Genomic DNA, 24,307 nt, shown 5'->3' with positions numbered 1-24,307 from the left:
CTAAAATAAATAATCTTTCAAAACAAAACAAAACAAAACATTCCCAATATAGTCAGAGAGGATTCAGATGTTTTAAGAAAACCGATATTTCCAAACTATAAGGAGACATTTTGAGGTCATCTTTCACCACAAGTTCACTGTCATCAGGAGGTTGAGGAATTTTGATACTAATACTCTCACATGGTCCTTAGATAAATGCCACTACTAACCTTTCTCCCAAGGTTTTCTCTTGTGTCCTATAGCCTCTATTTTACCATCTGGTCCCCAGCATCCTCAGCATCTTCAAAACTCATTGCCTCCTTTTTTTTTCTTTTTGCCTCAACTAAAATAAAGGTCTCTATATGCTTATTTCCCTTACAGAATTTCTTGAATGAAGCTACTTATTTTCCCATCCTCCTTTACTTTCATCCAGACTTAGCAAGGGTTAGGAGTAGGACATGGAAAAAGGCAAGGGTAACAATCAAAACATTATTTTAGTTCTCTGTTGCAGGTTGTAGACCACAAATTTACCTTCATAGTTTAAAAAATCTGGTCCTTTAAGCCTAACGATATCTACCCTCTGTCACCTACTAGCTTCCACCACACCTCCAGACTTTGGCACCTTCCTCTATATCTTCATTCTTCATACCATTGTAAACAACTTCTACATGGATGAGACAACCTTTCTTTCATTTCTTCAACTATGATTTGTCAATGCCCTTCATCACTAACCCAGTGCAATAATGAATCCTCTCATGACCCAAAACTGCTCCACCACTGAAACCATCAGTTCCAGTTATATTCTCCGGACAAAATTCCCTATACTTCCAACTTTCTCAAATTTTTTTAACTGTCTCATTTTCTAACTCTCATTATTTACTCAGACCAGACAGAAACCGTACAATCCTTTCCTTGCATTTAATACAGTACGTATTACACAGAAGATTCACAAACTATAATTAAATGAACAAGGGGTTAAAGTGTAGAATACTTATCTTGGAGAACATGAGAAGGCAATGAACAAAGTTATAGAATGTCACAGAATGTCCACAAGAGATGGAGATATCATAAATTACTGGTCTGCATAGCTGTGTAATTTCCACCTCAACCCATCATGCCAACTGAGCAACTGAGGTATAAGAATCATCTGGGTTGACTCAGGATTAAAGGTTTGAAGAACAGCAGAGTGTAAGTATGCTCATAATTCTGATGGTAGGAGTGCGTGAAATGATGGATAGGTTGGAATAAAGTAAGGAAGTGAAATCAGCATTGTCACGTATACTATTCAGAGTTCGTTAACCTTGCTTTTATGTGCAAATACACAAAAAGTTCTTCTAAAATTTACCTTATTTGACAAAAATAAGCTTTTGAACATAAAATCAAAGTCTTATAAATTTCCAGTAGGGAAACTGATGGAAAAAACTTCCCTAGATTGATCATACTTATGGTATTTAGTGTAATGAGGAAAACAATTTACTTACCAGTTTAGAAGCCCTGTTCACTTCTTTCCTAATGTCTTCTATTAGAAAACCGTAAACTCCTTCTTCTTCTTTACCCCTCTGCCAAATTCCACTTGACATCAACTATAAATATATTCTCAATTAGAAAATAGACTTTAAGAAATTAGTTTGGAATATATATATATATGTAAAATGTGTGAATATATAAATACATATAAAGTGTATATATATTATATATATATCATATATATATATATATGAAATGTTCTAATAAAAAATGGACATAACTTGAATTTCAAGCACCTCTTATCTATAATAGTTATTCTCCATGGTCAAAGTAAGAGGCTACTCACATTCTTCGATTTGGAAGACACTGTACATTAACAGTTCATATAACCAAACTGGTTTCTAAAAGTATTCCAGGAAATAACAGAAAAAGGAAGAATGCAAGGCAGGAAACACCTGTAATGAAGCTTAGAAAAAAAGTGGTAAATACTGAAAGGTATAAATGTAATAACAGTAAATTTTATGGAGATAATTTAGTTTATCAGTGATATTTCAGGCTAACTTAAATCTACCTGGGTTATGAATCATAAAAGGTGTATTTACGGAAACCCATTGAATCATGGTTAACATAAATGTTTGAATTTTTAAAAATCTTTTAACTTCAGTTTAAATATGTTAAGGAAATATGAATCAAGAAAATGCATGAACTGTGAATAAGAAATCCTGGCTTGCAAACAAGGCTCTGTGTCCAAATTTCTGGAACTCCAGGCAAGTAATTTAATGTCTCTCACCTTAAACACAAAAATAAAAACACTGTACTAGGTTGTCTCTAAGTCTCTTTAAGCTCTAACATTCCATTACTATTTATAGTAATTTACTGCACTTTCCTGTTCACAGTGAAATTGAATCTTTTAAGTGTTGAGCCTATGTTTTGAATTTTTCTACTCATTAATGAAAAACAGAATATAAAGGAAATTTGATCAAATTACATATATTAAATAATTCAAAAATACTTCAAATTTGTGATTAGAGAAGAGGATTATTTTAATCAATATATCCTAGAGAAAAAAAAACAGACATTAGTTAAGAATTGGTTATGAAAAAAAACCCCAATGACTAATAAAATAGCTCTCCTAATTCTACTGCATAAAAAGTAAAATAAACTCTCAGAAAAATGAAAAGGTTTTCTTTGGTGATACGAAATACAAGACTTCAAACTTACAAATACATTTGGAGTGCCAAATTCATGTTTCCTTAAATCTTAGTACAAAGCAAGTAGGTTCCTAGACCAGTCTAGAAGTCCATTTAACCTACAGGGTACTTGAGACACAAAACTATAGTCTTAGAGAACCACTAAAAAATACGTTAGATGGTTTCTCAAGGAAGCATCTAGAGTTTTAACATGGATGCTAGGGTGGGTATAAAAACAGATTTGTTGTATTTCTTCCTTTAAGAGATGGGGCCTAATTCCCTTACCCTTGAATGTGGGCTAGAATTAATGACTCACTTGTAACAAATAGAATAAAGTAAAAGTGACAGTAGTATGTGACTGTGAAGACTAGGCCATATGGTTCTATCTTGGTGTCCTCCCTCCCTCTTTCATCACTTGCTCTGGAAGAAGCCAGATGCCATGCTGTGAGTACCCTACAGAGGTACCCAGGAAGTAAGGAACGGAGGCCTCCTGCCAAAAGGCAGTAAGTACTAAGGCCAAAAGCCATGTGAGTGAGCCATCAGAGCTGGATCCTCCAGCCCAATCTAACCTTCATATGACTGAACCCTGGTTGACATCTCAATCACAACCTCATGAGAGCCCCTGAGCCAGAACTACCCAGCTCAGCCAATACCATATTCCTGACCCTCAGAAAATGTTTGAGATAGTAACTGTTTAAGCTGCTAAAATTCAGGATAATTTGTTAAGTGGTATATAACGCATACAGTATCAAGAAATATTGTGTCTATTAACTGTAGCCTTGGCATGCTAAGGCAGTGATGGTGCCATTCATATCTTAAGGCAGTGAGGTGAAAAGTTGGTGGAGGGAAGGGGAAACAAATGAGACACTAATTCTCAGTATGAAATCACTTTTTCCTTCTCCTGAGTGACCCATAAATTCACCTATCTCCTTGTCCACAAATATTTACTACCTTTATTCAGAACTTTTCTTTTCAGGTTGTCTGCGAAATAAAATACTTTCCTTCTACTCCCTGAACTTTCAAACAACTCTTTTCTGAGATTCATCACTAACAACAATGGAAACAAGAAAGTGGTAAAAAGACAACTCGCTTAGAGACCTAACCATTTTTTCCTTTTTTTCACTTAGGCCCTAAAGGCCTAGGCAAAAATAAACAGATAATGATGACAGGTCTTCCTTCATACATACCAAGTAATTTCATAATCTTAGAATTTGATAAATGAAAAACCTTATTTTACATATAGGCAAAATGAGATCCAAAGAAGCAAAATGACTTATCCAATTCTCAGAAACCAGCCATCAAGATCTAATTGTCTTCTTTAGAGGAGTATCAAATTTCCAGGATTTAATTATAAATTATACTCACCAAACAATAGTAATGTACAGTAAGATTCCATTTCTCATTAGTTTTCTTTTCTCCATATTTATTAGGACAGTCATCATTTTTTCGACAAAAAACACAAGCTAACAGTGAAAAAAGTAAATAGATATAAAAATATTTTTAAATTTTTAAAATAAAACCTATGGAATTGGAGCTTCTCTCAAGTGATGTATTCAATTCTTTCTGAGAGAGCAAACCACATTATATTATTGCCAGTAACTTAAAATTTCTAACACATATTTCTAAAACAATAAACATCACTGTTTTAGACTTTACATTTTTTAATTAATGTTAATGATGAATTCCAGTGTATAATTAAAATGGCAACTTGTAGGGTAACATCACAGAAAATAATGGATTAGGAAACTGCAAAAGTCTATCTCTCCACTAAAGCAACAAATTAAACTGCCAAAAACCGTCAGAATCAACTTTTCAGAAATTCTGAAATCTAATTTTAAAACTTACAACAATGAGGAGAATGCTCAATAAAGAAACAGAATGGTAAATTCAGATGAGCACTTTGTGGCATTTTAACTTACCGGACTACCATCCCCCACTCTCCAGCTGAGCAATGGCCTTAGGTATGATGGCCCATGTTTCAGGTTTGGATTGTCCAAGAGGAGGTAAAAATGAAGCTTGTTCTTAAAGAGAAGTGATTGTGTGTTTTGATTTGTGTGGTGGATCCCTGAGGGATGGGCTCAGATACTTGCCCTTGTTTTGCCTGCCTCAGAGCTTTCTCTGTCAAAAGCATTTAAGAAAAATATACTAGATGAAGCAGCTTGGAGTAAAGGGTAACAGACAGGACAAGCAGGTGACAGACCAAAAGACCTAGGAAAGAAGAGGCTGGGGAAAGGAGATACATAGGTAAAAAAGGGCTTTGAAAAGCTCCCACAGATAACAGGGAATCTAGAAGACGCACACATGCTCATGGCTGGATGCATGCTCAGAAAAGACCCCAGAAACCCCAAGCTTTCACCTCTGGCTGATCTTTACGTAAGCCAATATGAAAAAAGGAAAGACCCCCAAATCAATAACAACTTTAACCTCAAAGAACTAGAAAAATAAGAGCATATTAAGCCAAAAACTAGCAAAAGGAAGGAAAAAATAAACATAGATAAATGAAATAGAAAACAGAAAAATAACAGAGGATCAATAAAAACCAAAGTTGGTTTTCTTAAAAGATCAACAAAACTGACAAAACTTTAGCCAGACTGACCTAGAAAAAAAGGAGAGGAAATTCAAAACTTAGGGAAAAGCTACAGAAATCAAAACAGTGTTGTAGTGGACAGCGATATAGATCAATGGGAAAAAAGAGTCCAGAAATAAACATATATTATATCTATGGTCAATTAATTTTGAACAAAAATGCCAAGGTCATTCATCAGGGGAAAACAGTCTCTTCAATAAATTGTACTAGGACAATTTGATAGCCACATGCAAGATAATGAAACTGAACCCCTACCTGACAGCATATACAAAAATTAAATCAAAACAGATCAAAGATGGGGTACCTTGGTGGCTCAGTCAGTTAAGTGTCTGACTCTTGATTTTGGCTCGGGTCACGATCTCAGGGTCCTGGGATCATGTCCCACATTAGGCTCTGTGCTCTTCGGGGAGTCTACTTAAGATTCTCTGCCCTCCCCCGCCCTTCCCCCAGCTCATTCTCTCACTCAAATAAACAAATCTTTAAAAAACGCAACAGATCAAAGACCTACATGTAAGCTCTAAAACTAAACTCTTAGAAGAAAATATAGGGGTAAATCTTTATAACCCTGGATTGGCAATGGTTTCTTACAGATCCCATGAAACCAAGAACAAAAGTAAAAATGAAAAAAAAAAAAAAAAGATAAATTGGACTTCAACTAAGTTTTAAACTTTTGTGCATCGAAGGACACTCAAGAGAGTGGAAAGACAATCTACGGAATGGGAGAATATATTTAGAAACCATATACCTGTTAAGGGTCTAGTGTCTAGAATGCATAAGAAATTCTTATTAACTCAACAAAAACACAACCAATTTTAAAATGGATCAAATGATCCAAATAAACATCTTTCCAAAGAAGATACATAAATAGCCAATAAGCATATTAAAAGATGTTTAATGTCACTAATCTCAGGAAAATGCAAATCGAAACCACAATGAAATATCACTTCACATCCATTAGGATGGCTATGATCAAAATGTCAAAAAATAACATATGTTGGCAAGGATCTGGAAAAACAGGAATCCTCACACACTGCTGATGGAAATGTAAAATGGTACGGTGACTTAGGAAAAATAATTTGACAGTTCCTCAAAAACTTAAACATACTTACCATATGACACAACAATTCCACTCCTGGGTATATATGCCAAAAAACTGAAAATGGATGTTCAAACAAATACTTTTATACTAATATTTATAGCAGCACTGTTCTCAATAGCCAAAAAGGGAAAACAAGCCAAATAAACGTTCATCAACGGATGGATGAATGGATAAACTGATATGTTATATCTATACAATGGAATATTATTCAGCCATAAAAAGAAAAGTACTAATACCTACACTACAACAGAGATGAGCCGAGAAACATTATGCTAAGTAAAAGAAGCCAAGCACAAGAGGTCACATATTATATGACTCCATTTATATAGTAGATTATATCATCCAGAATAGGTAAATCCACAGAGACAGACAAAAAAGCAGATTGGTGGTTTCCAGGGCCCAAGGAGAAGGGAAATGAAAAGTAACTGCCTAATGGGTAGTTTAATTGGGGATGATGAAAATGTTCTGGAACTAGATAGTGGTGATGGTTGTACAACATTGTCAATGTACCAACTGCCACCAAATTGTACACTTCAAAATAGTTAAAATGGTGAATTTTATGTTCTGTGTATTTTACCATAACAATAATAATTTTAAAAAGGCAAACTGTAGAGTCAGGGAGATCTGAGTTAAATCTTAGCACTACACTCTTACTGTGTAAACTTGGACAAGTCACAAATATAATTAAAAGAGTGTGGTAGCTACATATAACTGAATAAACAGTATAATTTTCAAATCTTTTCTGACTTAGGATGTTTACTTGCACAGAAAATTTCTAATAACATACTAATAAAAACAATGAGAAAACCACTAGCTGAAGAGAAAAGACTGAGAATCTCAAGGCAGCAGATGAATAATACAAGATGCAAGGAGCTTGAATCTTTAAGTGACTGCATGGAGCAGAAACTCCCCATCTGTTCCAACTCCCCTAACCAATCCACACTGAATTGTAACAGAAGCAAGTAATAAACTTTTGTTGTGTTAAACCAGTAAGGCTTCAGCATTTAACTATTACAGCAGCTAGTCTTATTTACTAATTATTAGCATATTAAATTAAGTCTTATTACTAATTGTTTAGCTAATACATGTAATCAAGAATGAATGTTATGCAATGAAATGGTACATTTGCTAACAGGCTACTCACAAAATAGATTCCAGGACTGAAAAAAAACATCATGAGCTAAGCCACAACTGAAAGCCCTTTCTCCTCAATCTTTCAACAGATTTCAAATCCCCTTCTTTCTGACCACATCAACTTCAGCAAATTGCCATTTGTTTACTGGACATCTTATAGAGCAGCTCTCATCTCAATTCCTTCATCCCCAGTGCCTATACTTTTAGCTCTAAGTATGCATGCAGCTATCAAGAGGAAAAGGAATACAAGGAATGAGCTGAGACTACAGAATGGAAGTACTCATGAGGAGCGCTGGATGGAGCTCATTTGCTATTATGCTGTGGACCAATAGCTTTTCCATTTGTTCCCTTCCTCCCTTCAGCCAGTATATGGAGACACTGGATGCAGAACAGACTAGGTTTCAGGCATGCATTTTTATAAGCAGACTGCATTTGTTGCTTTTGAATTTTACTATTTAAAATTCAGTAACATTGTTCTGACTTCACTATATTAGATCACCTTCTAACTATGGCAAATGATACTGGGTCTATTCACATAAGTGAAAAACTGAGTCAATCTTAGGAAAAATACTAAGTAAATAAGAGTAAAGATAGTATTTGCAGTACACGATACATGAAGGTAGACCATGAATTACCAAGTTTCAGAAAAATTAGCATAGTAGATAGAAGTCTGTAGGTAAAAGCAGAAAAGCAAAATAGAGGGAGGATTAAGAGCACAAATTTCCGTACCCAACATGATATGGAGTTAACAGATACTCTGTATCAGTGATGGTCAAGATAAGAGTTTTATGTATCATATTTTAATCTGTGAGGGAATCAAAAAATAAATCTTAAAAAGGGTAGATGAGGGGAGTAATGGGAGAAGAGTATAAAATAACAATTTAAATTTCTCATGGTAGCAAATCAATATATACTGTTTAAACTAATAAATGTAGAAATCAACAACTGAAAGCAAAGGTTACTGAATCTATTTGAGATTGTTATGAGCACCTACAGATAAGTTTTCCTTTTCACGTTAAGTTTTGTGTATTGTTTAAAATGGTCTCACCTGCATTTTTCCTTATATAAGAAAAAGTCATACAAAAAGAAGAAAAAATTGTTTATTAAATAAATAATGCTGTTTTATTCAGATACAAAGCATACCTGATAAATACACATAGAGAATATAAATAAAATTTGGCAAATTGTCCTCTTATGGCGTATTTTTATTAAAATGAATACATGTAATATACTTTCGTATATGGATGTATGAACAAAAGCATGGATCAGGGAGCTCATTCCTATATATTGAGTCAGCAATCTTAAAAAGTATTATTGTAATTAAAAAAGCAGAGTAAAATATCTTAATATTTTAAATTATATTTGAAAATGTTTTAAGTATCTTACTTACCAAGATTCTGTGAGGCACCAGGTTTATTTTCATTCATTTTACTGGGAAAAATAAGAACATACAATACAGCCATCTTAATTTCTAAAGTTTCAAATTATCTACTTTAATAAAATTTAGTCACTGCATAATTATAAATAAGTTGCATAATTATTTCTTTCTCTAGTACTTAATTTCCTTACCTTTCACACATCTAACAAGCATGTTAAAGTCTGGGAACACTTAAAATCAGAGGGAATGTTTTTTTAGTTGTCAAGAAGATTAAAGATGACTACTGGCATTTAGTGGAAAGAGGTCAGGATTGCAGGATAATCTGTAATGTAGCATATAGAGACCTACATAACAAATAGTCTAGACTTCTATATTTCCCGCTGGACATTTGAATCAGTTAAAAAACACTGTAATTACATTAACCTAGAACCTAAGCCCATTTGACACATAAATACAAAGTCTTTTTTTCCTTGCTGTTTTAGAACAAAATGAATTTTCGAACTACAACTCCTATGTAAGCCAAGAAAATTTTTATTTTACTTTTGTTCATCATTTTATCAAGAATTGTTCATTATTTAGGGGGGAAAACGTCACATCATCAATAGCAACGCCACTGAGTAGCCCACAAAACAATCCTTATGAAGCTATATTTGTGACTTGCATTTGCAGGGATTCTTCACAGAGCAGCAAGTATCTGACTGCCATATCACTCTTCCAGTATAATGTTCAACCTTGTGTATACTGAAAGACATTGATCTGCCTCTGTCTCCTCACTCCCTACTAGTTAACAAAGTTACTTATATTCATTACTGAAACATACCTTTTTCTAACTGTTCTCTAGTTTGAAAAGATCAGAAGAATATTATCTTAACATCAAAGTTTCACTTTACCAAAAATATATTAACAGTCTACGTAAAATGTTGCGAGATTCAAGTAGAAAGTTTATGTTTAAGCTCTTGGAATTTAAGTAGAAAAGAATAAAATTAATAATGCTACAAGGTAAATGTAATCTCATTTTAGTTTTCAAACCAATGCTCAGAGATGTTAAAAAGCTGTCCAAAGTCAGAGCTCGTTAAGTGGGAACAGACTAAGCCATAACTGAGTGACTACGCCACTTCACATGAAAATAATAAAAGAGCACAATAAATAGCAAAGAATATTAAATGTCAAAGGAAAGACAATACCCCCCTATAAATATTACTAGCAACTTCCATCAATGCTTTCTTACAATTTGAAATTTGTATTTCATACTGATTATAAGAACTGTTTTGGATTTAAACACCGATTTTCTCATATCACTTTTGTGTTTTTATAAACAGTCACAGTCCAAATTTGGATCGTTTTGTCTCCAAGCCTTCAGTATTTCCTGGTTCTTCCTTACAAAAAATCATATGTGCCATCGAGATTGGTATTTCTTAAAAGAATCCATAAAACAACAAAAGAGCCCCACATTAAGCAGGCTTTGTAATTAAGTAGGTCTTTCCCATCTCCTCCCCACAATCATTAATGTAATATTGAAGTAGTATTTTGTGTTTTCTAGACTTTCTGTTTTTTAGAAGCATGGATTATACAGTACAGGCATAGGACGACACTTTTGATGCTTATATATGTTCGTACAATGACTGTAGACTTCCCCACTGGCCAAACTAAGGATCACAATCTGATTTTAAAACATGCTAAAAGATGTGTGGGGATAGAGATGCATCTTAAAACTGAAGAAATACAATAAATAGGAAGATTAAATGCCTCTTTTATATTAGGACTTCTTTATAATTCAACTTCTTTTTCCAGTTATATTTTTTGGTTAATTTCAGAGGTAGAATATAGTGATTCATTGGTTGCATATAACACCCAGTATTCATTACAAGAAGTCCCCTCCTTAATTTAATGCCCATCCCCAGTTATCCCTTCCCCCACCCACTTCCCCTCCACAACCCTTAGTTATTTCCTAGAGTTCAGCCTCTGTAATTCAACTGCTGATGAATTCTGCATAAGAATCTATTCACATGTAAGAATTTATTGAGGAAAATTCCATAAACATATAACCATAGTTCACCTAGAGTAAACATAAAAATTTTAATTTATAAATGTTTAATCAATATCCAACAACACAGATTTACATTTGAGATCCACTCTCTCTCGTTTATAATTCCTTACCTTCTTCCCTCTGTGGGTAAATTGCAACTGTTTTTTACTTTTATATTTATTGTAATTCAGAATAATGATTGAGGTCAACAACACAGACAACTATAATAAAGTTATTTTAAATTCTCTCAATGACCTTAATGCAAACATTAATCACGTATTACTTTGTATTATGTTTATTTCAATTTTTTTAATTCTTCAGCTACACTGGCAAATTGCCCGAGGTAAAATTCCCATATCATTCAGCACAGCATTAATAAATATTTGAATATGATGAATACATACTCCAGAGATATTAATATGACAGGCAAGGTTCTAGACTACATTTTTTATGTAGCTACATCTTCTCTTCCTCTTCCCCTTCCCACTGCAAGGACCCAAGGCATCTCCTGGTGGACAGTGTGATAAAGTTCTGTCTAGATCTTTATAACATATAAGATAACTATGTTATCTTAAGAAAAACGGCGTCTGAATTTTTTGTCATTACTAGTCTCAGAACTCTGCACCAAAACAAGAGCTTTCTCATAGTTACAAACAAATTAAAAGAATTAAAAGTGAACATCAATCTTACATGACGCCAAAAAAAAGGGTATCAAAGACGTATGTAGAGAACCATGCTGAAAAACCTTCAAATGTCATCAGCTATAAGCTGATCATAAGAAAGATCTCCAGTACTAGCAAAACATGTATGGGAAAGATTTTTCCTATGTGTGCTAATATTTAATAAGCACTTTACGTTGTTTTTCAAAGTGTATTAATATACACAATTCCACACAGACCAATGGAACAAAACTAGAAAGCCTAGAAATAGATCTTTTTCCAGTCATTTGATTTTCAACAACGGTAACAAACCAATCAATGGGGAAAAGAAAAGTCTTTTCAACAAACAGTGCTGGAAAAACTGGACATCCATACGGAAAACAAATGAACAAATGAACCCTGAACCATACTTCACACCATGATCCATACTTCACACACACATAATTTCAAACAGATCATAGACCTAACTGTATAAGCTACAACTACAAAAGTTTTAACAGAAAAAGTAATAAATTATACTACATCAATACTAAAAACTTCTACTCATCAAATGATATGATTAAGAAAGTTATGTATGCCAAAGACTGGGAGAAAGTATTTGTAAAAGCTGTGTCTGACAAAGACTTGTACCTAGAATATATAAAGAACTACTACAACTCAATTACAAAATAAACAATTCAATAAAAAAAAATGGGCAAAAAACATGAATGGACACTTCATGAAGAAAGACATGTGAATGGTTAATAAATACATGAAAAGATGCTCAACATCATTTGTAATTAGGATAATAAAGATTAAAACCAAGGCGCTGCTGGTTGGCTCAGTCAGTAGAGCATGTAACTCTTGATTTCAGGGCTGTAAGTTTGAGCCCCAATGTTGGGTGTAGAGATTACTTAAAAATAAAATCTTAAAAAAATAAAAAAGATTAAAATCATGACAGACCACTTCATACCCACAATAATGGGTAAGATTAAGAAGACTATCAACACCAAACATTGGATATGAATCAACTGAGAAACTCACATAAATTGTTGGTGGAAATGTAAAAAGTGTTAAACATACACCCATACACTAGCCTTTGATGCAGGAATTTCACATCTAGTTATTTCTACAAGAAAAATAAAAACATATACAGACAGAAACCTTTGCAAGAATGTTCATAGCAGCCTTCTTCATGATACTCCAAAGCTGAAAACCCACAAGTTCACCACTAAGAAAATGTATAAACAAATTGCAGTTTATTGATAATATACAATCCTACTTAGCAATAGGGGCACCTGGGTGGATCAGTCTGTTAGGCATCTGCCTTTGGCTCAAGTCATGATCTCAGAGTCCTGGGATTGAGCCTCGCATTGAGGTCGCTGCTCAGAGGGAGTCTGCTTCTCCCTCTCTCTCTGCCCCCTACCCCCCACTACCCCATGCTCACACTCTCTCCCAAATAAATAAATAAAATGTTAAAAAAAAATACTACTTAGCAATAAAAAGGTAAGAAGTGCTATAAGATGCAACAAAACAAATGAACCTCACAGATATCATGCTGAGTAAAAGAAACTACATACCACTCATATTTACATTATCCCATTCATATGACGTTCTGAGGCTGGCAAAATGAATCCACCATGAAAAATAACACAACAGTGCTTGTCTCTCAGTCAGGGAAATGAATGAAAAAGGATATGAGGTAAGTTTCTGAAATATCCTAATTTGCTAAGTCAGTAAATGATATAGAGAAGAAATCTCAATTTCCAACAAAGATACAGAGCTATACAACATTACTCCTTGCTCTTAATTTTGTTGTTTTCAAGGAAACAACACCATAGGTCCACTGTGTAGTCCAGATCTGATGCTGACTCCTTTAGTTTACACACAGCCCTGGCTTTGCCTGACCTTATCAAAACACCAGTTCATTTAAATTTCACCTAAATGCCACCTTTCTCCAAAATCCTTTAAGAAACTGTTTTACCCTTTGTTTGGTGAGAAGCCTGGTGGCTCCTCTGGTCTGCAATCTTTCTCAATGCAATGAGTTATAAACTCAACTTTATCACATTACATATTTATCTCTGGTGGTTTTAGGCTGAATTCTAGGTCACAAAACAACTGCTGAATATTATTCAGGAGTTCTGTATATTATTCTTGTAACTTTTTTCTAAGTTTAAAATTATATCAAAATTAAAAGCTATCCCCAAATTGGATGTTCTAAAGACAGCATATAATTCATACTTTTGACCAGTTGACATTATCCTTCTTCTTAATCCCCAGACCTGAAATAAAATTTTCTAAATCCTGATTGATGTTTGTTTTATTTCAGTCTTCACAATGAAACTTTAGCAAAAAAAAAAGGGGGGGTGGGGGGCACCTGTGTGGCTCAGGTGATGATCCCAGAGTCCTGGGATTTAGGGTTGGGCTCTCTGCTCAGCAGGGAGCCTACCTCTCCCTCTGCCCCTGCCCCCCCCATGCACACTCTCTCTATTTCAAATAAATAAATAAAATCTTTAAAAAAAAAAAAAAAGACTATTCACGTATTTTTAATTGATTTTATCATTTGTTTTCCTTCCAGTGTATGAACTTTGTAACTTCCTAAGTGGAAGGAGGAAAAGAATATTATGTAAATATATGTCTCAATAATAGCCCAAGTCTTAACAGACTTGGTCTTCTAAATAATAGCAAACTAGTCTCTCCTTCCTTCAGACACCATGAACAATTTAATGAAGAATTCCAAGAAGCCACTGTCAAGAAGTATTCTGAGTCTCTTCCACTGCTTACCTCCACTTGGTCAGTCAGTGATACTCCTCCCTTCAAAAGGTGAAGCCTGATTTCCCTCTCTCCTTGATTGTGGCCATGCCTAGTAATTTGCTTCTACCAAAAAGGCTGGCAGAAATCACAATGTATGGCTAGGTCATAAAAGTCACTGTGACTTCCACCTTGCTCTCTATCATAGAGGAAGCTAGCTGTCAGGTCATAAAGACTTTGAAGATGCTCCTTGGAAAGGCCCACTTAGCAAGAGCGAGCCATTTTAGAAATAAATCCTCCAACCCCAATTAAGCCTTCATATGATTGAAGACTAGCTAACAACCTGAGAGCAACTTCATGGGAGACCCTAAGTCAGAACCACACAGCTAAGCCGCTCCCAAATTTCTGACCCACAGAAACTGTCAGATAATGTTTGTTGTTCTAAGTCACAAAGTTTTGGGCTGATTTGTTACACAGCAACAGAACTCTAATACAATAAAGTAAACCAAATTCTCTCTTGTTATAGCTGGATAGCTATTCTAAGTTTTTTAGTGAGATTTTTAGAATTTTCAATATATAAGATTGTGTCATTTGCAAATAGACAATTTTACTTTCTCCTTTCTGATTTGGATGCCTTGTATTTCTTTTTCTTGCCTGACTGCTCAAGCTAGGAATTCCAGCCATGTTACATAGCAATGGTGATAGTGGGCACCCGTTTTATTCCTGATCTTACAGAAAAAGCTTTCAACCTTTCATCACTGAGCATGTTAGCTGTGGACTTGTTATGTTTGACCTTTAATATGTTGAGATATGTTCCTTCTGTACCCAATTTGTTGAGAATTTTTATCATGAAAGGATGTTGAATTTTCTTAAATGCTTTATCTGGATCTATTGAAATGACGATTTTATGTTTATTTCTCATTCTATTAATTCGATGTGTCACATTTACTGATTTGCATAGATTGAACCATCCTTGCATCTGGAATGAATTCCACTTGATCATGGTGTACGATCCTTCTTAAAAAAATTTAAGTATAGTTGACATACAATATTAATTTCACATGTAGAACACAGTGATTCAACATTTACAAACATTACAAAATGCTCATCACAATAAGTCGTTACTACCTCTCACCATACAAAGTTATTACGATATTACTGTCTATATTTCCTATACTGTACTTTTCATCCCCCACGAATTATTTACTTTATAATTATAAGTTTATACCTCTTATTCCTCTTCACCTATTTTACCCATTCCCTCCCATATCCCTCTGCTCTGGCAACCATCAGTTTGCTCTCTGTATTTGTTCCTTATATTTATGAATCTGTTTCTGGTTTTTTGGTTTTTATTTATTCGTTTTGTTTTTTAGATTCCACATATAAGTGAAGTCAAATGGTATTTGTCTTTCTCTAACTTATTTCACTTAGCATAATGCCCTCTAGATCCATCCATGTTGTCACAAATGGCAAGATTTCATTTTCTTGGATTGCTTCCACATCTTTTAAATAATGCAATAAACATAGGGATGCAGGTATCTTTTGGAGTTTTCACTTTCTTCAGGTAAATATCCAGATGTGGAACTACTAGATCATGTGGTATTATGACCATTTAATGTGTTGTTAAATTTGGTTTGATAGTACATCTTGTTGAGAATTTTTTCATCTATACTCATCAGAGAGATATTGACCTGTAATTTTTCTTGTAGTGTCCTTAACTGGCTTTGGTATCAGGGTAATGCTGGCCTCATAAAATGAGCTTGAGAGTTGAATACATAGTTTAGAAAAGACATACAACAAGGCCAACAAACAAATGAAAAAAGGAAAGCTGGAAAAAAACACAAAAATGTGGAGTGTCCCTCCACATATGAATTGCAAGGAACCCTGGATAGTCAAAACCAAAAAATAAAAAGTGAATGATTTATACTTCCCAACTTGGACACTCACCACAAAGCTACAGTAATTGAAACAGGTGAGTACTGGCATGAACATGAACATACAGATCAACTGAAGAGAAGAGTATAGAAATAAAGCCATACTTCTATGATCAATTTTTGACAAGGGCGCCATGACTATTCAACAGGGAAAGAACAGTCTGTTCAACAAATGGTGCTGGGACAAATGGGTAGCCACATGCAAAGCAATGAAGTTGGATCCCTATCTTGCACTACATATAAAACTCAAAACAGACTGAAGACTTAATATGTAAGAGCAAAAACTATAAAAAACTTAGAGGAAAACATAGGATTATGTAAATCTTCGTGACCTTAGATTTGGCAATGGTTTCTTATATATGACAACAAAACCATAAACAAACAAACAAAAAAAACAAAACAAAAACAAAAAAAATAATAATTTGTACTACACAATCAAGAGAGTAAAAAGACAGTCCACAAAATGGGAGAAAATATTTGGAAATCATATACCTGATAAAAAGCAAGTATCCAGAAATATATAAGGAACTTTTAGAACTCAACAACAAAATGACAACGGAATTTAAAAACAGGCAATAACAGACATTCTCCAAAGAAAATATTAATACAATCAACAAGCACCTAAAGAGATGCTCAATATCATTAGTCATTAGGACTATGAAAATTAAAACAAGATACCACTTGATGCCCACTCAAGTGATTATAATTTAAAAAGCAACAATATAGAGGGGTGCCTGGGTGGCTCAGTCAGTCAAGTGTCTGCTTTCGGTTCAGGTCATGATTCCAGGGTCCTTGGATCTAGCCCTGTGTCAGGCTCCTCACTCAGCGGGTAACCTGCTTCTCCCTCTCCCTCTGCCTGTCACTCCCGCTGCTTGTGCTATCTGTCAAATACATAAATAAAATCTTTAAAAAAAATTTTTTTTAAAAAGCAAGAATAGAGAGAAATTGGAAATTTCTCATACATTGCTAATGGGAATGTAAAATGGGAAACTTACTACAGAAAATAGTCTGGCAGTTGCTCAACGTATCACACATAGAACTACCATATCACCCAGTAATTTCACTAGGTACTTATCGAAAAGAACTGAAAGCAGATTTTCAAACAAAAACTTGTACACAAATGTTCATAACAGTACTATTCACAATAGCTAAAAAATGGAAATGACTCATTTGTCCATTAAACTGATGGTATACTAAATGTGGTATATCCATAGAATGTAGTATTATTCAGGTATAAAAAAGAATGAAGCACTGATATATGTTACAACATGGATGAATCTTAGAAATAAGCTAAGTGAAAGAGGTCAGACATAAAAGTTCACATATTATATAATCCCATTTATATGAAATAACCAGAACAGGTAAATCCATAGAGACAGAAAGCAAATTTGTGGTTTCCAGGAACTGGGGGAATAGAATATATGGAATGATTGCCTAATGGGTATGAGTTTTCCTTTAGGGATGATCAAAATGTCTAAAACCAGATCGAAGTGATGGTGATAGTTGTACAACACTGTGAATGTACTAAATGTCACTGAATGGTTACAACAGTTAATTTTATGAGTGAATTTTACTTCAATTAAGTTAAATGTACACCTATCATATGATGCAGCCAAGTAACAAAGACACGTGCCTTGTACACAATGTCGATAGTGGCTAAAAAATGTCCTACTTTTATAGACAAAATCCATAAGCAACCTAATTGCCTATCAATAGACAATGGATAAGATAAACTGAGGTATATTCATATAATGGAATACATTTATTAAAACTAAACTGTACCCATAAATGGGTGAATTTTATTCTATAAAATTCTATTACCAGAAAGATACATAAAGTTAATACCTTCATTAAAAATAAAGATATTTGCTTAAATTAAAAAGAAAAGCAGCATGCGAGCAGGTTGTAGGTCCCCATTCTATCTTAACAGTAAGAGTGAAAAGACTGAAAAATCAACGTTTTTGGATCAGTAAGAGGGAGGGACATCAGAGAAACCACTGCCCCCAAGAATGGACAGACAGGTGTGTACCAGGAGTCACAACTTACTTTAGCAGAGACTTACGAGCTGGAACCACTGTGGGATCCAGAGCTGGGGTAGGAAAAACTGAACTGTAATTGACTAATGGCTGGAGACTCAGTGTGGACAATTTGGGAGTTAAAAACTTCAGGAGGACCCAGTTATGGGGACTCCACACAATATTGTTGAGATTTATCATTAGGAACTCAACCAGGATCTCAACCAGGATCCCACAGTACATATCAGAGAAAAATCTTGTCATTCTGGCAGGAAGAGGGGGAAAGATACCACTCTGAAATATGTCAAAGCATTCTGTTTTTCTTAATAAGGCCTGCCCTCAGGAGAAACTAGTTAACCAGAGACTAACCTGCTAGGGTATTATCATAGCCTAACTGACCTGGGGGAAGGGAAGTAACTGACTCCAAGCTACTCTGGCCATCCTATCTCATATGAGGGGGTATGTGGAAGAAACTGAGAAATACTTGTAAATTCACAGACATAAGCTCATGAAAAGACTAAGACCTAATCATAGAACTCTTCCCCTTTACCCACACCTTACCACCACATTACTAACAGCCTATTTACAGCAATTCCTTTTACCCAATAAGGCTACCAAGAAAAAATTACAAATCATTGTGGCAAAAGGCACAATTTGAAAAGATAGAGCAAGTATCCAAACCAGACACGGCAGGAATGTTGGAATTATCAGACACGGCAGGAATGTTGGAATTATCAGACTGGGAAATTGAAATAACTATGATTAATATGATAAGGGCTCTAACAGATAAAGTACACAGTATACAAGAACAGATGGCAATGTAAGAAGAAAATGGAAATCCTAAGCAAGCACCAAAAGAAATGCTAGAGATCAAAAACATTGTAATAGAAATGAAGAATGTCTTTGATGGGATTCCAGGTAAACTGCACATGGCTGAGGAAAGAATCTTCGAGCTTGAAGAGATCTCAACAGATACTTTTAAAACTGAACAAAGAGAACACACACTGAAAAAAGAAAAACAAAACAAAACAAAACAGAACAAAATATCCAAGGACCTTGGGACAACTACAGAAGGTGTAAAATAAACGTTTTGGGAATACTAGAAGAGAGGAAAGAATAGAAGAAATATCTGAAACAATTTAATGACAGGTGCCTGGCTCGCTCAAATGGTAGAGCATATTTGGGGTCATGAGTTCAAGTCCCACACTGGGTGTAAAGCTTACTTAAGTAAAAAAAAAAAAAAAAAAAAATCTAAAAAAAAATTTAATGACAAGTCACTGTCAAACATCACACCACAGATCCACTAAGTTCAGAGAACACCAAGGAGAATAAATGTCAAAAAACTATACCTTGGTATATCATTTCAAACTACAGAAAATCAAAAAATAAAGGAAAAAAAAAACCCTGAAAGAGGGGAAAAAACACTTTACCTACAGAGGAACAAAGGAAGGAATTACATCTGATGTCTCCTCAGAAACCATGCAGGCAAGAAGTGTTGAGGAAAAAAAAAATCCAATCTAGAATTCTGTATCTTGCAAAATTAACCTTCGAAAGTGAAAAAGAAAGGGCACCGGGGTGGCTCAGTTAGTTAAGCATCTCACTTGATTTCGGCTCAGGTCATGATCTCAGGGTTGTGAGATGGAGCCCTGTATCAGGTTCTAAGCTGAACGTGGAGCCTGCTTGGGATTTTCTCTCTTCCTCTCCCTTTGCACACGTGCACACTCTCTTACCAAAAAAAAAAAAAAAAAAGTAAAGATCTTCTCAAACAAAAATTGAGAGAATTTGTTGCCAGTAGAGCTGCCTTTATAATAAGGTTAAAAACGTTAAAAGAAGTTCTTGAAAGAGAAAGAAGACAATATTCAGAAATTCCGATCTACATAAAGAAAGGAAGACCATCGAATAAGGAATAAGTGAATGTAAAATAAAAACTTTTATTTTTCTTATTCCAATTGATCTAACAAACAGTTTGTTCAAAATAACAATACCAACAACATAATTATTGTACGAGCTGTAAATGTATACTGCAAATTTTAGGACAACCACTAAAAAAAGTTAGAAAGGAAATATAGCTGATACCCTAAGAAAGGAAAAAATAAAGTCATATAAAATGCTTATTTAAAACCACAAAAGGCAGAAAAAGAATGGAGACAAACAGGAACAAAAAACAAGGGCAACAAATAGAAAAACAGTAACAAATAATGGTAGACATTAATCCAACTACATTAAATGCAAAAATTTTTTAAGTTACTAAATCTTCTGATGCCTAGTTTCTTCATCTTAATATGGGGATAATAATAAAATGGCTATAAGGATTAAGTGAGAAAATATGTATAAAGCATCTGGAGTTCTGTGAATGTTAGTAAATATTACTCGTAATTTTTTACCACTTGAAATGTCTTCTGAACCTACAATTTCTATACAAATTTTTCCGTATTTGTGAAATTTACAAACCATATGGTATCACTAAAATCTACTAACCTATTCAGAATTACATTCTATCGCTTCAGAAAAAAAGTAAAGTTTAAAAAAAAACCTAACTTCCTCATCATTTAACAACACACGTGTTAAATTGTTAAAATAACAAGCACTCACTGAACATATACAGTTTCAGTGTACAAGGACACTCACTGTTCTGTATGTACTAAGAATTGCAGATATAAAGACAACGAGAACAAGAGCTCTTAGTCTACTGCTATGTTTACAACTAAACTGCACTGAGGAAGAACTCCGCCTGGGGAAGTCTAGGAAAGTACTGGAAACCCACTGGGTAAAATCTTAAAGGGACCTAAAAAAGTTGATGGCTAAGTATATATAAAAATGAGAGAGAACAGATTTGGACAATGGTAGTAGTACGGATAGAATATCACAGGTTGGAAAAGAGTGGTGGAATATTATGAAGTTGATGCTTGCAGATGGAGGTTGGAACCAGATTGACAAGGGCTTTGTAAAAAATGAAAAAAGTTGAGAAATCTGAAGTATATTTGGTAGACAAAGAGGAGTCATCAGAGATTTTTAAGAGGCAATATTTGAAAGGATAGACTTCAGAGAGAAGCAGGAAGCATTATTTAAAATAATAATAATAATGACATTAAAGAAAAAAGTCATAAACTTCCTAATTAAATCTAGTTTCTGAACCTGGTTCAAACATTTTGGTAGTTGTGTGAGAACTGAACCCTCTTAACCTCTGCTTTCTTATCTGAAAATAGTAAATATTGCAGTGTTATATGTGAAGATTGAGATAATGTATGTAACGTGGTTTGTACAATGAATGCTTAGTAACTTAATATAATTTACTATGTGCCACACAACATCATTTATCATTTACTATGTGCCACACAATAATCTAAGATTTTTATATGTGTTATATAATTTGACTCTCACAATAATCCCACAAGGTAGGTATTGTTATTATCCCATTAACACAGCCAGGGATTTGAAGCACAGAAAGGTAAAGCAGCTTGCTTGGGTCATGCAACTACCAACTGGTAGAGATGGAATTCCAACCGAGGCAACCTGACTCCAGTTCCACGCGTTTAACTGTATATTATAATGCCTCTCTAGGAAAGATCAAGTCAGTGCTCTTAAAACTCTTGTCAGGGGTCACCTGGGTAGAGCAGTTGGTTGGGATGCCCACCCTTGGTTTCTGCTCAGGTGGTGATCTCATGGGTTGGGAGATCAAGCCCATGACGGGGTATGCACTAGGCATGCAGTCTGCTTGGGACTTTCTCTTTCTCTCAAATAAATAAATCTTTAATTTTGAAGTGCAGGAATCAGCACTTAACAAACTCTTCAAGGTAATGTGTACACAATAAAATTTGAAATCCACTAATGATTTAGTTAGAGCAAAAATAAACGAAAACAAGTCCAGATAAGGACAAGAAATATATTAAAATGTAGAGACTGATTTTTTTTTTAATTACTATTTGCGGGTAGCTCACATAAAATGAGCAGAACAGCTGTCTGCAATTCTTAGGAAAGTACAGGTAATGTCTTTGCTACAATCTCACACAAATGTTTAAATCTCAACAATCATAAATACCGAATATTTAAATTTATTTTTCCTGGCTAATAATGAAACAAAAGTTCTCTCTCACTAGCAGGAATAGGAGAGTAAGAGCTGCCAGTAATAGATGAAGGAATGTCTACTTTTTAAAAGATATTTATACATTTTTATGGTATGATACCCAGGTGTTAAAATCTTAAAAGGAACATAAAATATCGGTTTCTATAAAACAACACAATATTAGTCCAACAGTGTTCAATAAGGCAAGATATAAAATTTCTATACATTTAAACTCATTTATATTTTAGATGCAGGGTACACATTTAAACTATTCCACAGGAAGGCAGACTTTGCTATGGGGTTAAACAGCGTTTGATATTTGAGGTAGTTCATCGCTAAAAATAAAACAAACAACAAAAAACAAAACAAAACAAAGAAAACCCAATCCTGGAAACATTAGTAGAGTGTTTCCATAATGACTCCACAATAACCCAGTCGGCCAATGAATTAAGGAGGTGAAAAGGCAGATCTGTGGAACTAGCTAAACCTTATCCGTGTTGTTAGCAAACTAAGACCTTTATGAATTACCGCTGTTACTATGGTTAGTTTAAATGAGCAAGAGTCTCGGATTTTTGCGGTACAAGAAAAATGTCAATTGTGAAAGAAAAATATCCGGGTTTTAAATACAAAGGATACTCAGATTTCAGTTTAAATCCCCACCAGGCATTTCAAAGACTGTCATTTCCCTGCGGTTCAGAGTAATAAAGACTACTCTGAGTATCCCTCTCAGGAGGAACTCGGAGCTACGTACAGCATCTCCTCATTTCTAAATCTGCCCCCAACCTTCCATCTTTAATAAAGGAAGATTCTTTTACCTGTGGTAACGCTTTCGCAATTAGATCTAACTACTGTTACCGCTTCAGCATTCGAGTCCAATTGGTGGAAATACTAAACTGTGTTTACCAGAAAGTCAAACAAGCCTTAATCTCGGGGGCGAGGGGGCCTCGGAATCCTCAGTACTCAGAGTTGGCTTGTGTGCGCCGGCCCGGGACACGCTTCCTAGAGCCCCGACTTCCCAAAGTCTTCAAGCCCAACCCCATCACCCAACACCCCCAAAGGCACTCCGAGGCCTCCGCCACACTGTCCCGCCTCTCGACCCCTGCCCCAACCAACGGTCCAAATTCTCTCCCTGGAATACTCAGTTTCTTCCCGTTCTCCATTCACTCACCAAGGTGCGCTGGGCAGAAGTTCCAGAACGGTCGTATCACTTTTCCCTTCTTTCGCGGAGCCGCAAAGCAGACCGCAAGCAGCCCCATCCAACGGCCCACAAGATTCAAATTCGTCCACTTCCGCCTGCAATCCGGAAGGTGCGCTGAGCTCCGCCCCCTGCGGGGCGGGGCCCACGGCAACGCGGGATGTGGGGGAAGGACGAAGCACGCCCGGCTCCTTTCTGGAGTGCGAGCTCCGCTGTGCTGCGAGATCTTCGGTGTCTTTTGCCTGTGTTCTTACTTCACAGGTTACAGAAAAGTCCAGGTGCAAAGTTGGTGTTTCTGCCCGGTGACTCTTGAGAGGATCCTCTTGTTTCTGAAATGGACAGAGATGCGCTGAAGTTTCATTCCTTAAAGGGCTGGAGAGAATAAAAGCACTAATGGGGCCCTGACGTTTTTGCTCCTCCTACCGTGTAAACAGCTATAGCGAAGAGGAAAAAATAAACCCTAAACAAACCCACTTTCCCTGGGCCGCCTTAGTTCCGGCACAGTCAGAACATTTAACTCCTCTCTCACCCTCCCCCCCCCCCCCCCCCCCCCCCCCCCCCCCCCCGTTTGCGGAAGACAAAAAGCCAAGAGAACCAATCACGCTTACTTGAACCACAAATCGAAAATAAGTGGTGGTCGAACTAGTTGCTAGTCCCGAATAAAATACGTGAGGTTAAGTGTTAGAAAGCGACAAATCTTTTTTGCCACCTATGATAACAGACTATTTTACATGATTATTACGTAGTTGTCCTGTGAGAGTCTCAGGACAACAGTGTCATTTTCCTTTACCAAGGACTGCTTCTGAAGGGGTACATCTGGGAGCTATAAGAAAGGAAAAGAAAGACCGAAC

General features: G+C 35.4%; 1 protein-coding gene across 1 annotated transcript in view; it reads right to left on the bottom strand.

Moving 5' to 3' along the window:
- Window positions 1–23,870, bottom strand: part of G2E3 (G2/M-phase specific E3 ubiquitin protein ligase) — a 56,407-nt gene extending 32,537 nt beyond the window's left edge. The window contains exons 1-4 of the mRNA XM_008710394.2: window positions 23,430–23,870; window positions 8,847–8,887; window positions 4,002–4,099; window positions 1,461–1,562 (exon numbers count right to left, since the gene is read on the bottom strand). Coding sequence (XP_008708616.1) covers window positions 1,461–1,562; window positions 4,002–4,099; window positions 8,847–8,883 — 237 coding nt within the window. The 5' untranslated portion in view covers window positions 8,884–8,887; window positions 23,430–23,870. The remainder of the gene's footprint in view (window positions 1–1,460; window positions 1,563–4,001; window positions 4,100–8,846; window positions 8,888–23,429) is intronic.
- Window positions 23,871–24,307: the final 437 nt, after the last annotated feature.

Source organism: Ursus maritimus, unplaced genomic scaffold (assembly GCF_017311325.1).
Source record: "Ursus maritimus isolate PB19 unplaced genomic scaffold, ASM1731132v1 scaffold_36, whole genome shotgun sequence".
Taxonomy (NCBI): Eukaryota; Metazoa; Chordata; class Mammalia; order Carnivora; family Ursidae; genus Ursus; species Ursus maritimus.
Note: the sequence above shows the minus strand (reverse complement) of the source record. Positions and strands in the feature narration are given on the sequence as shown.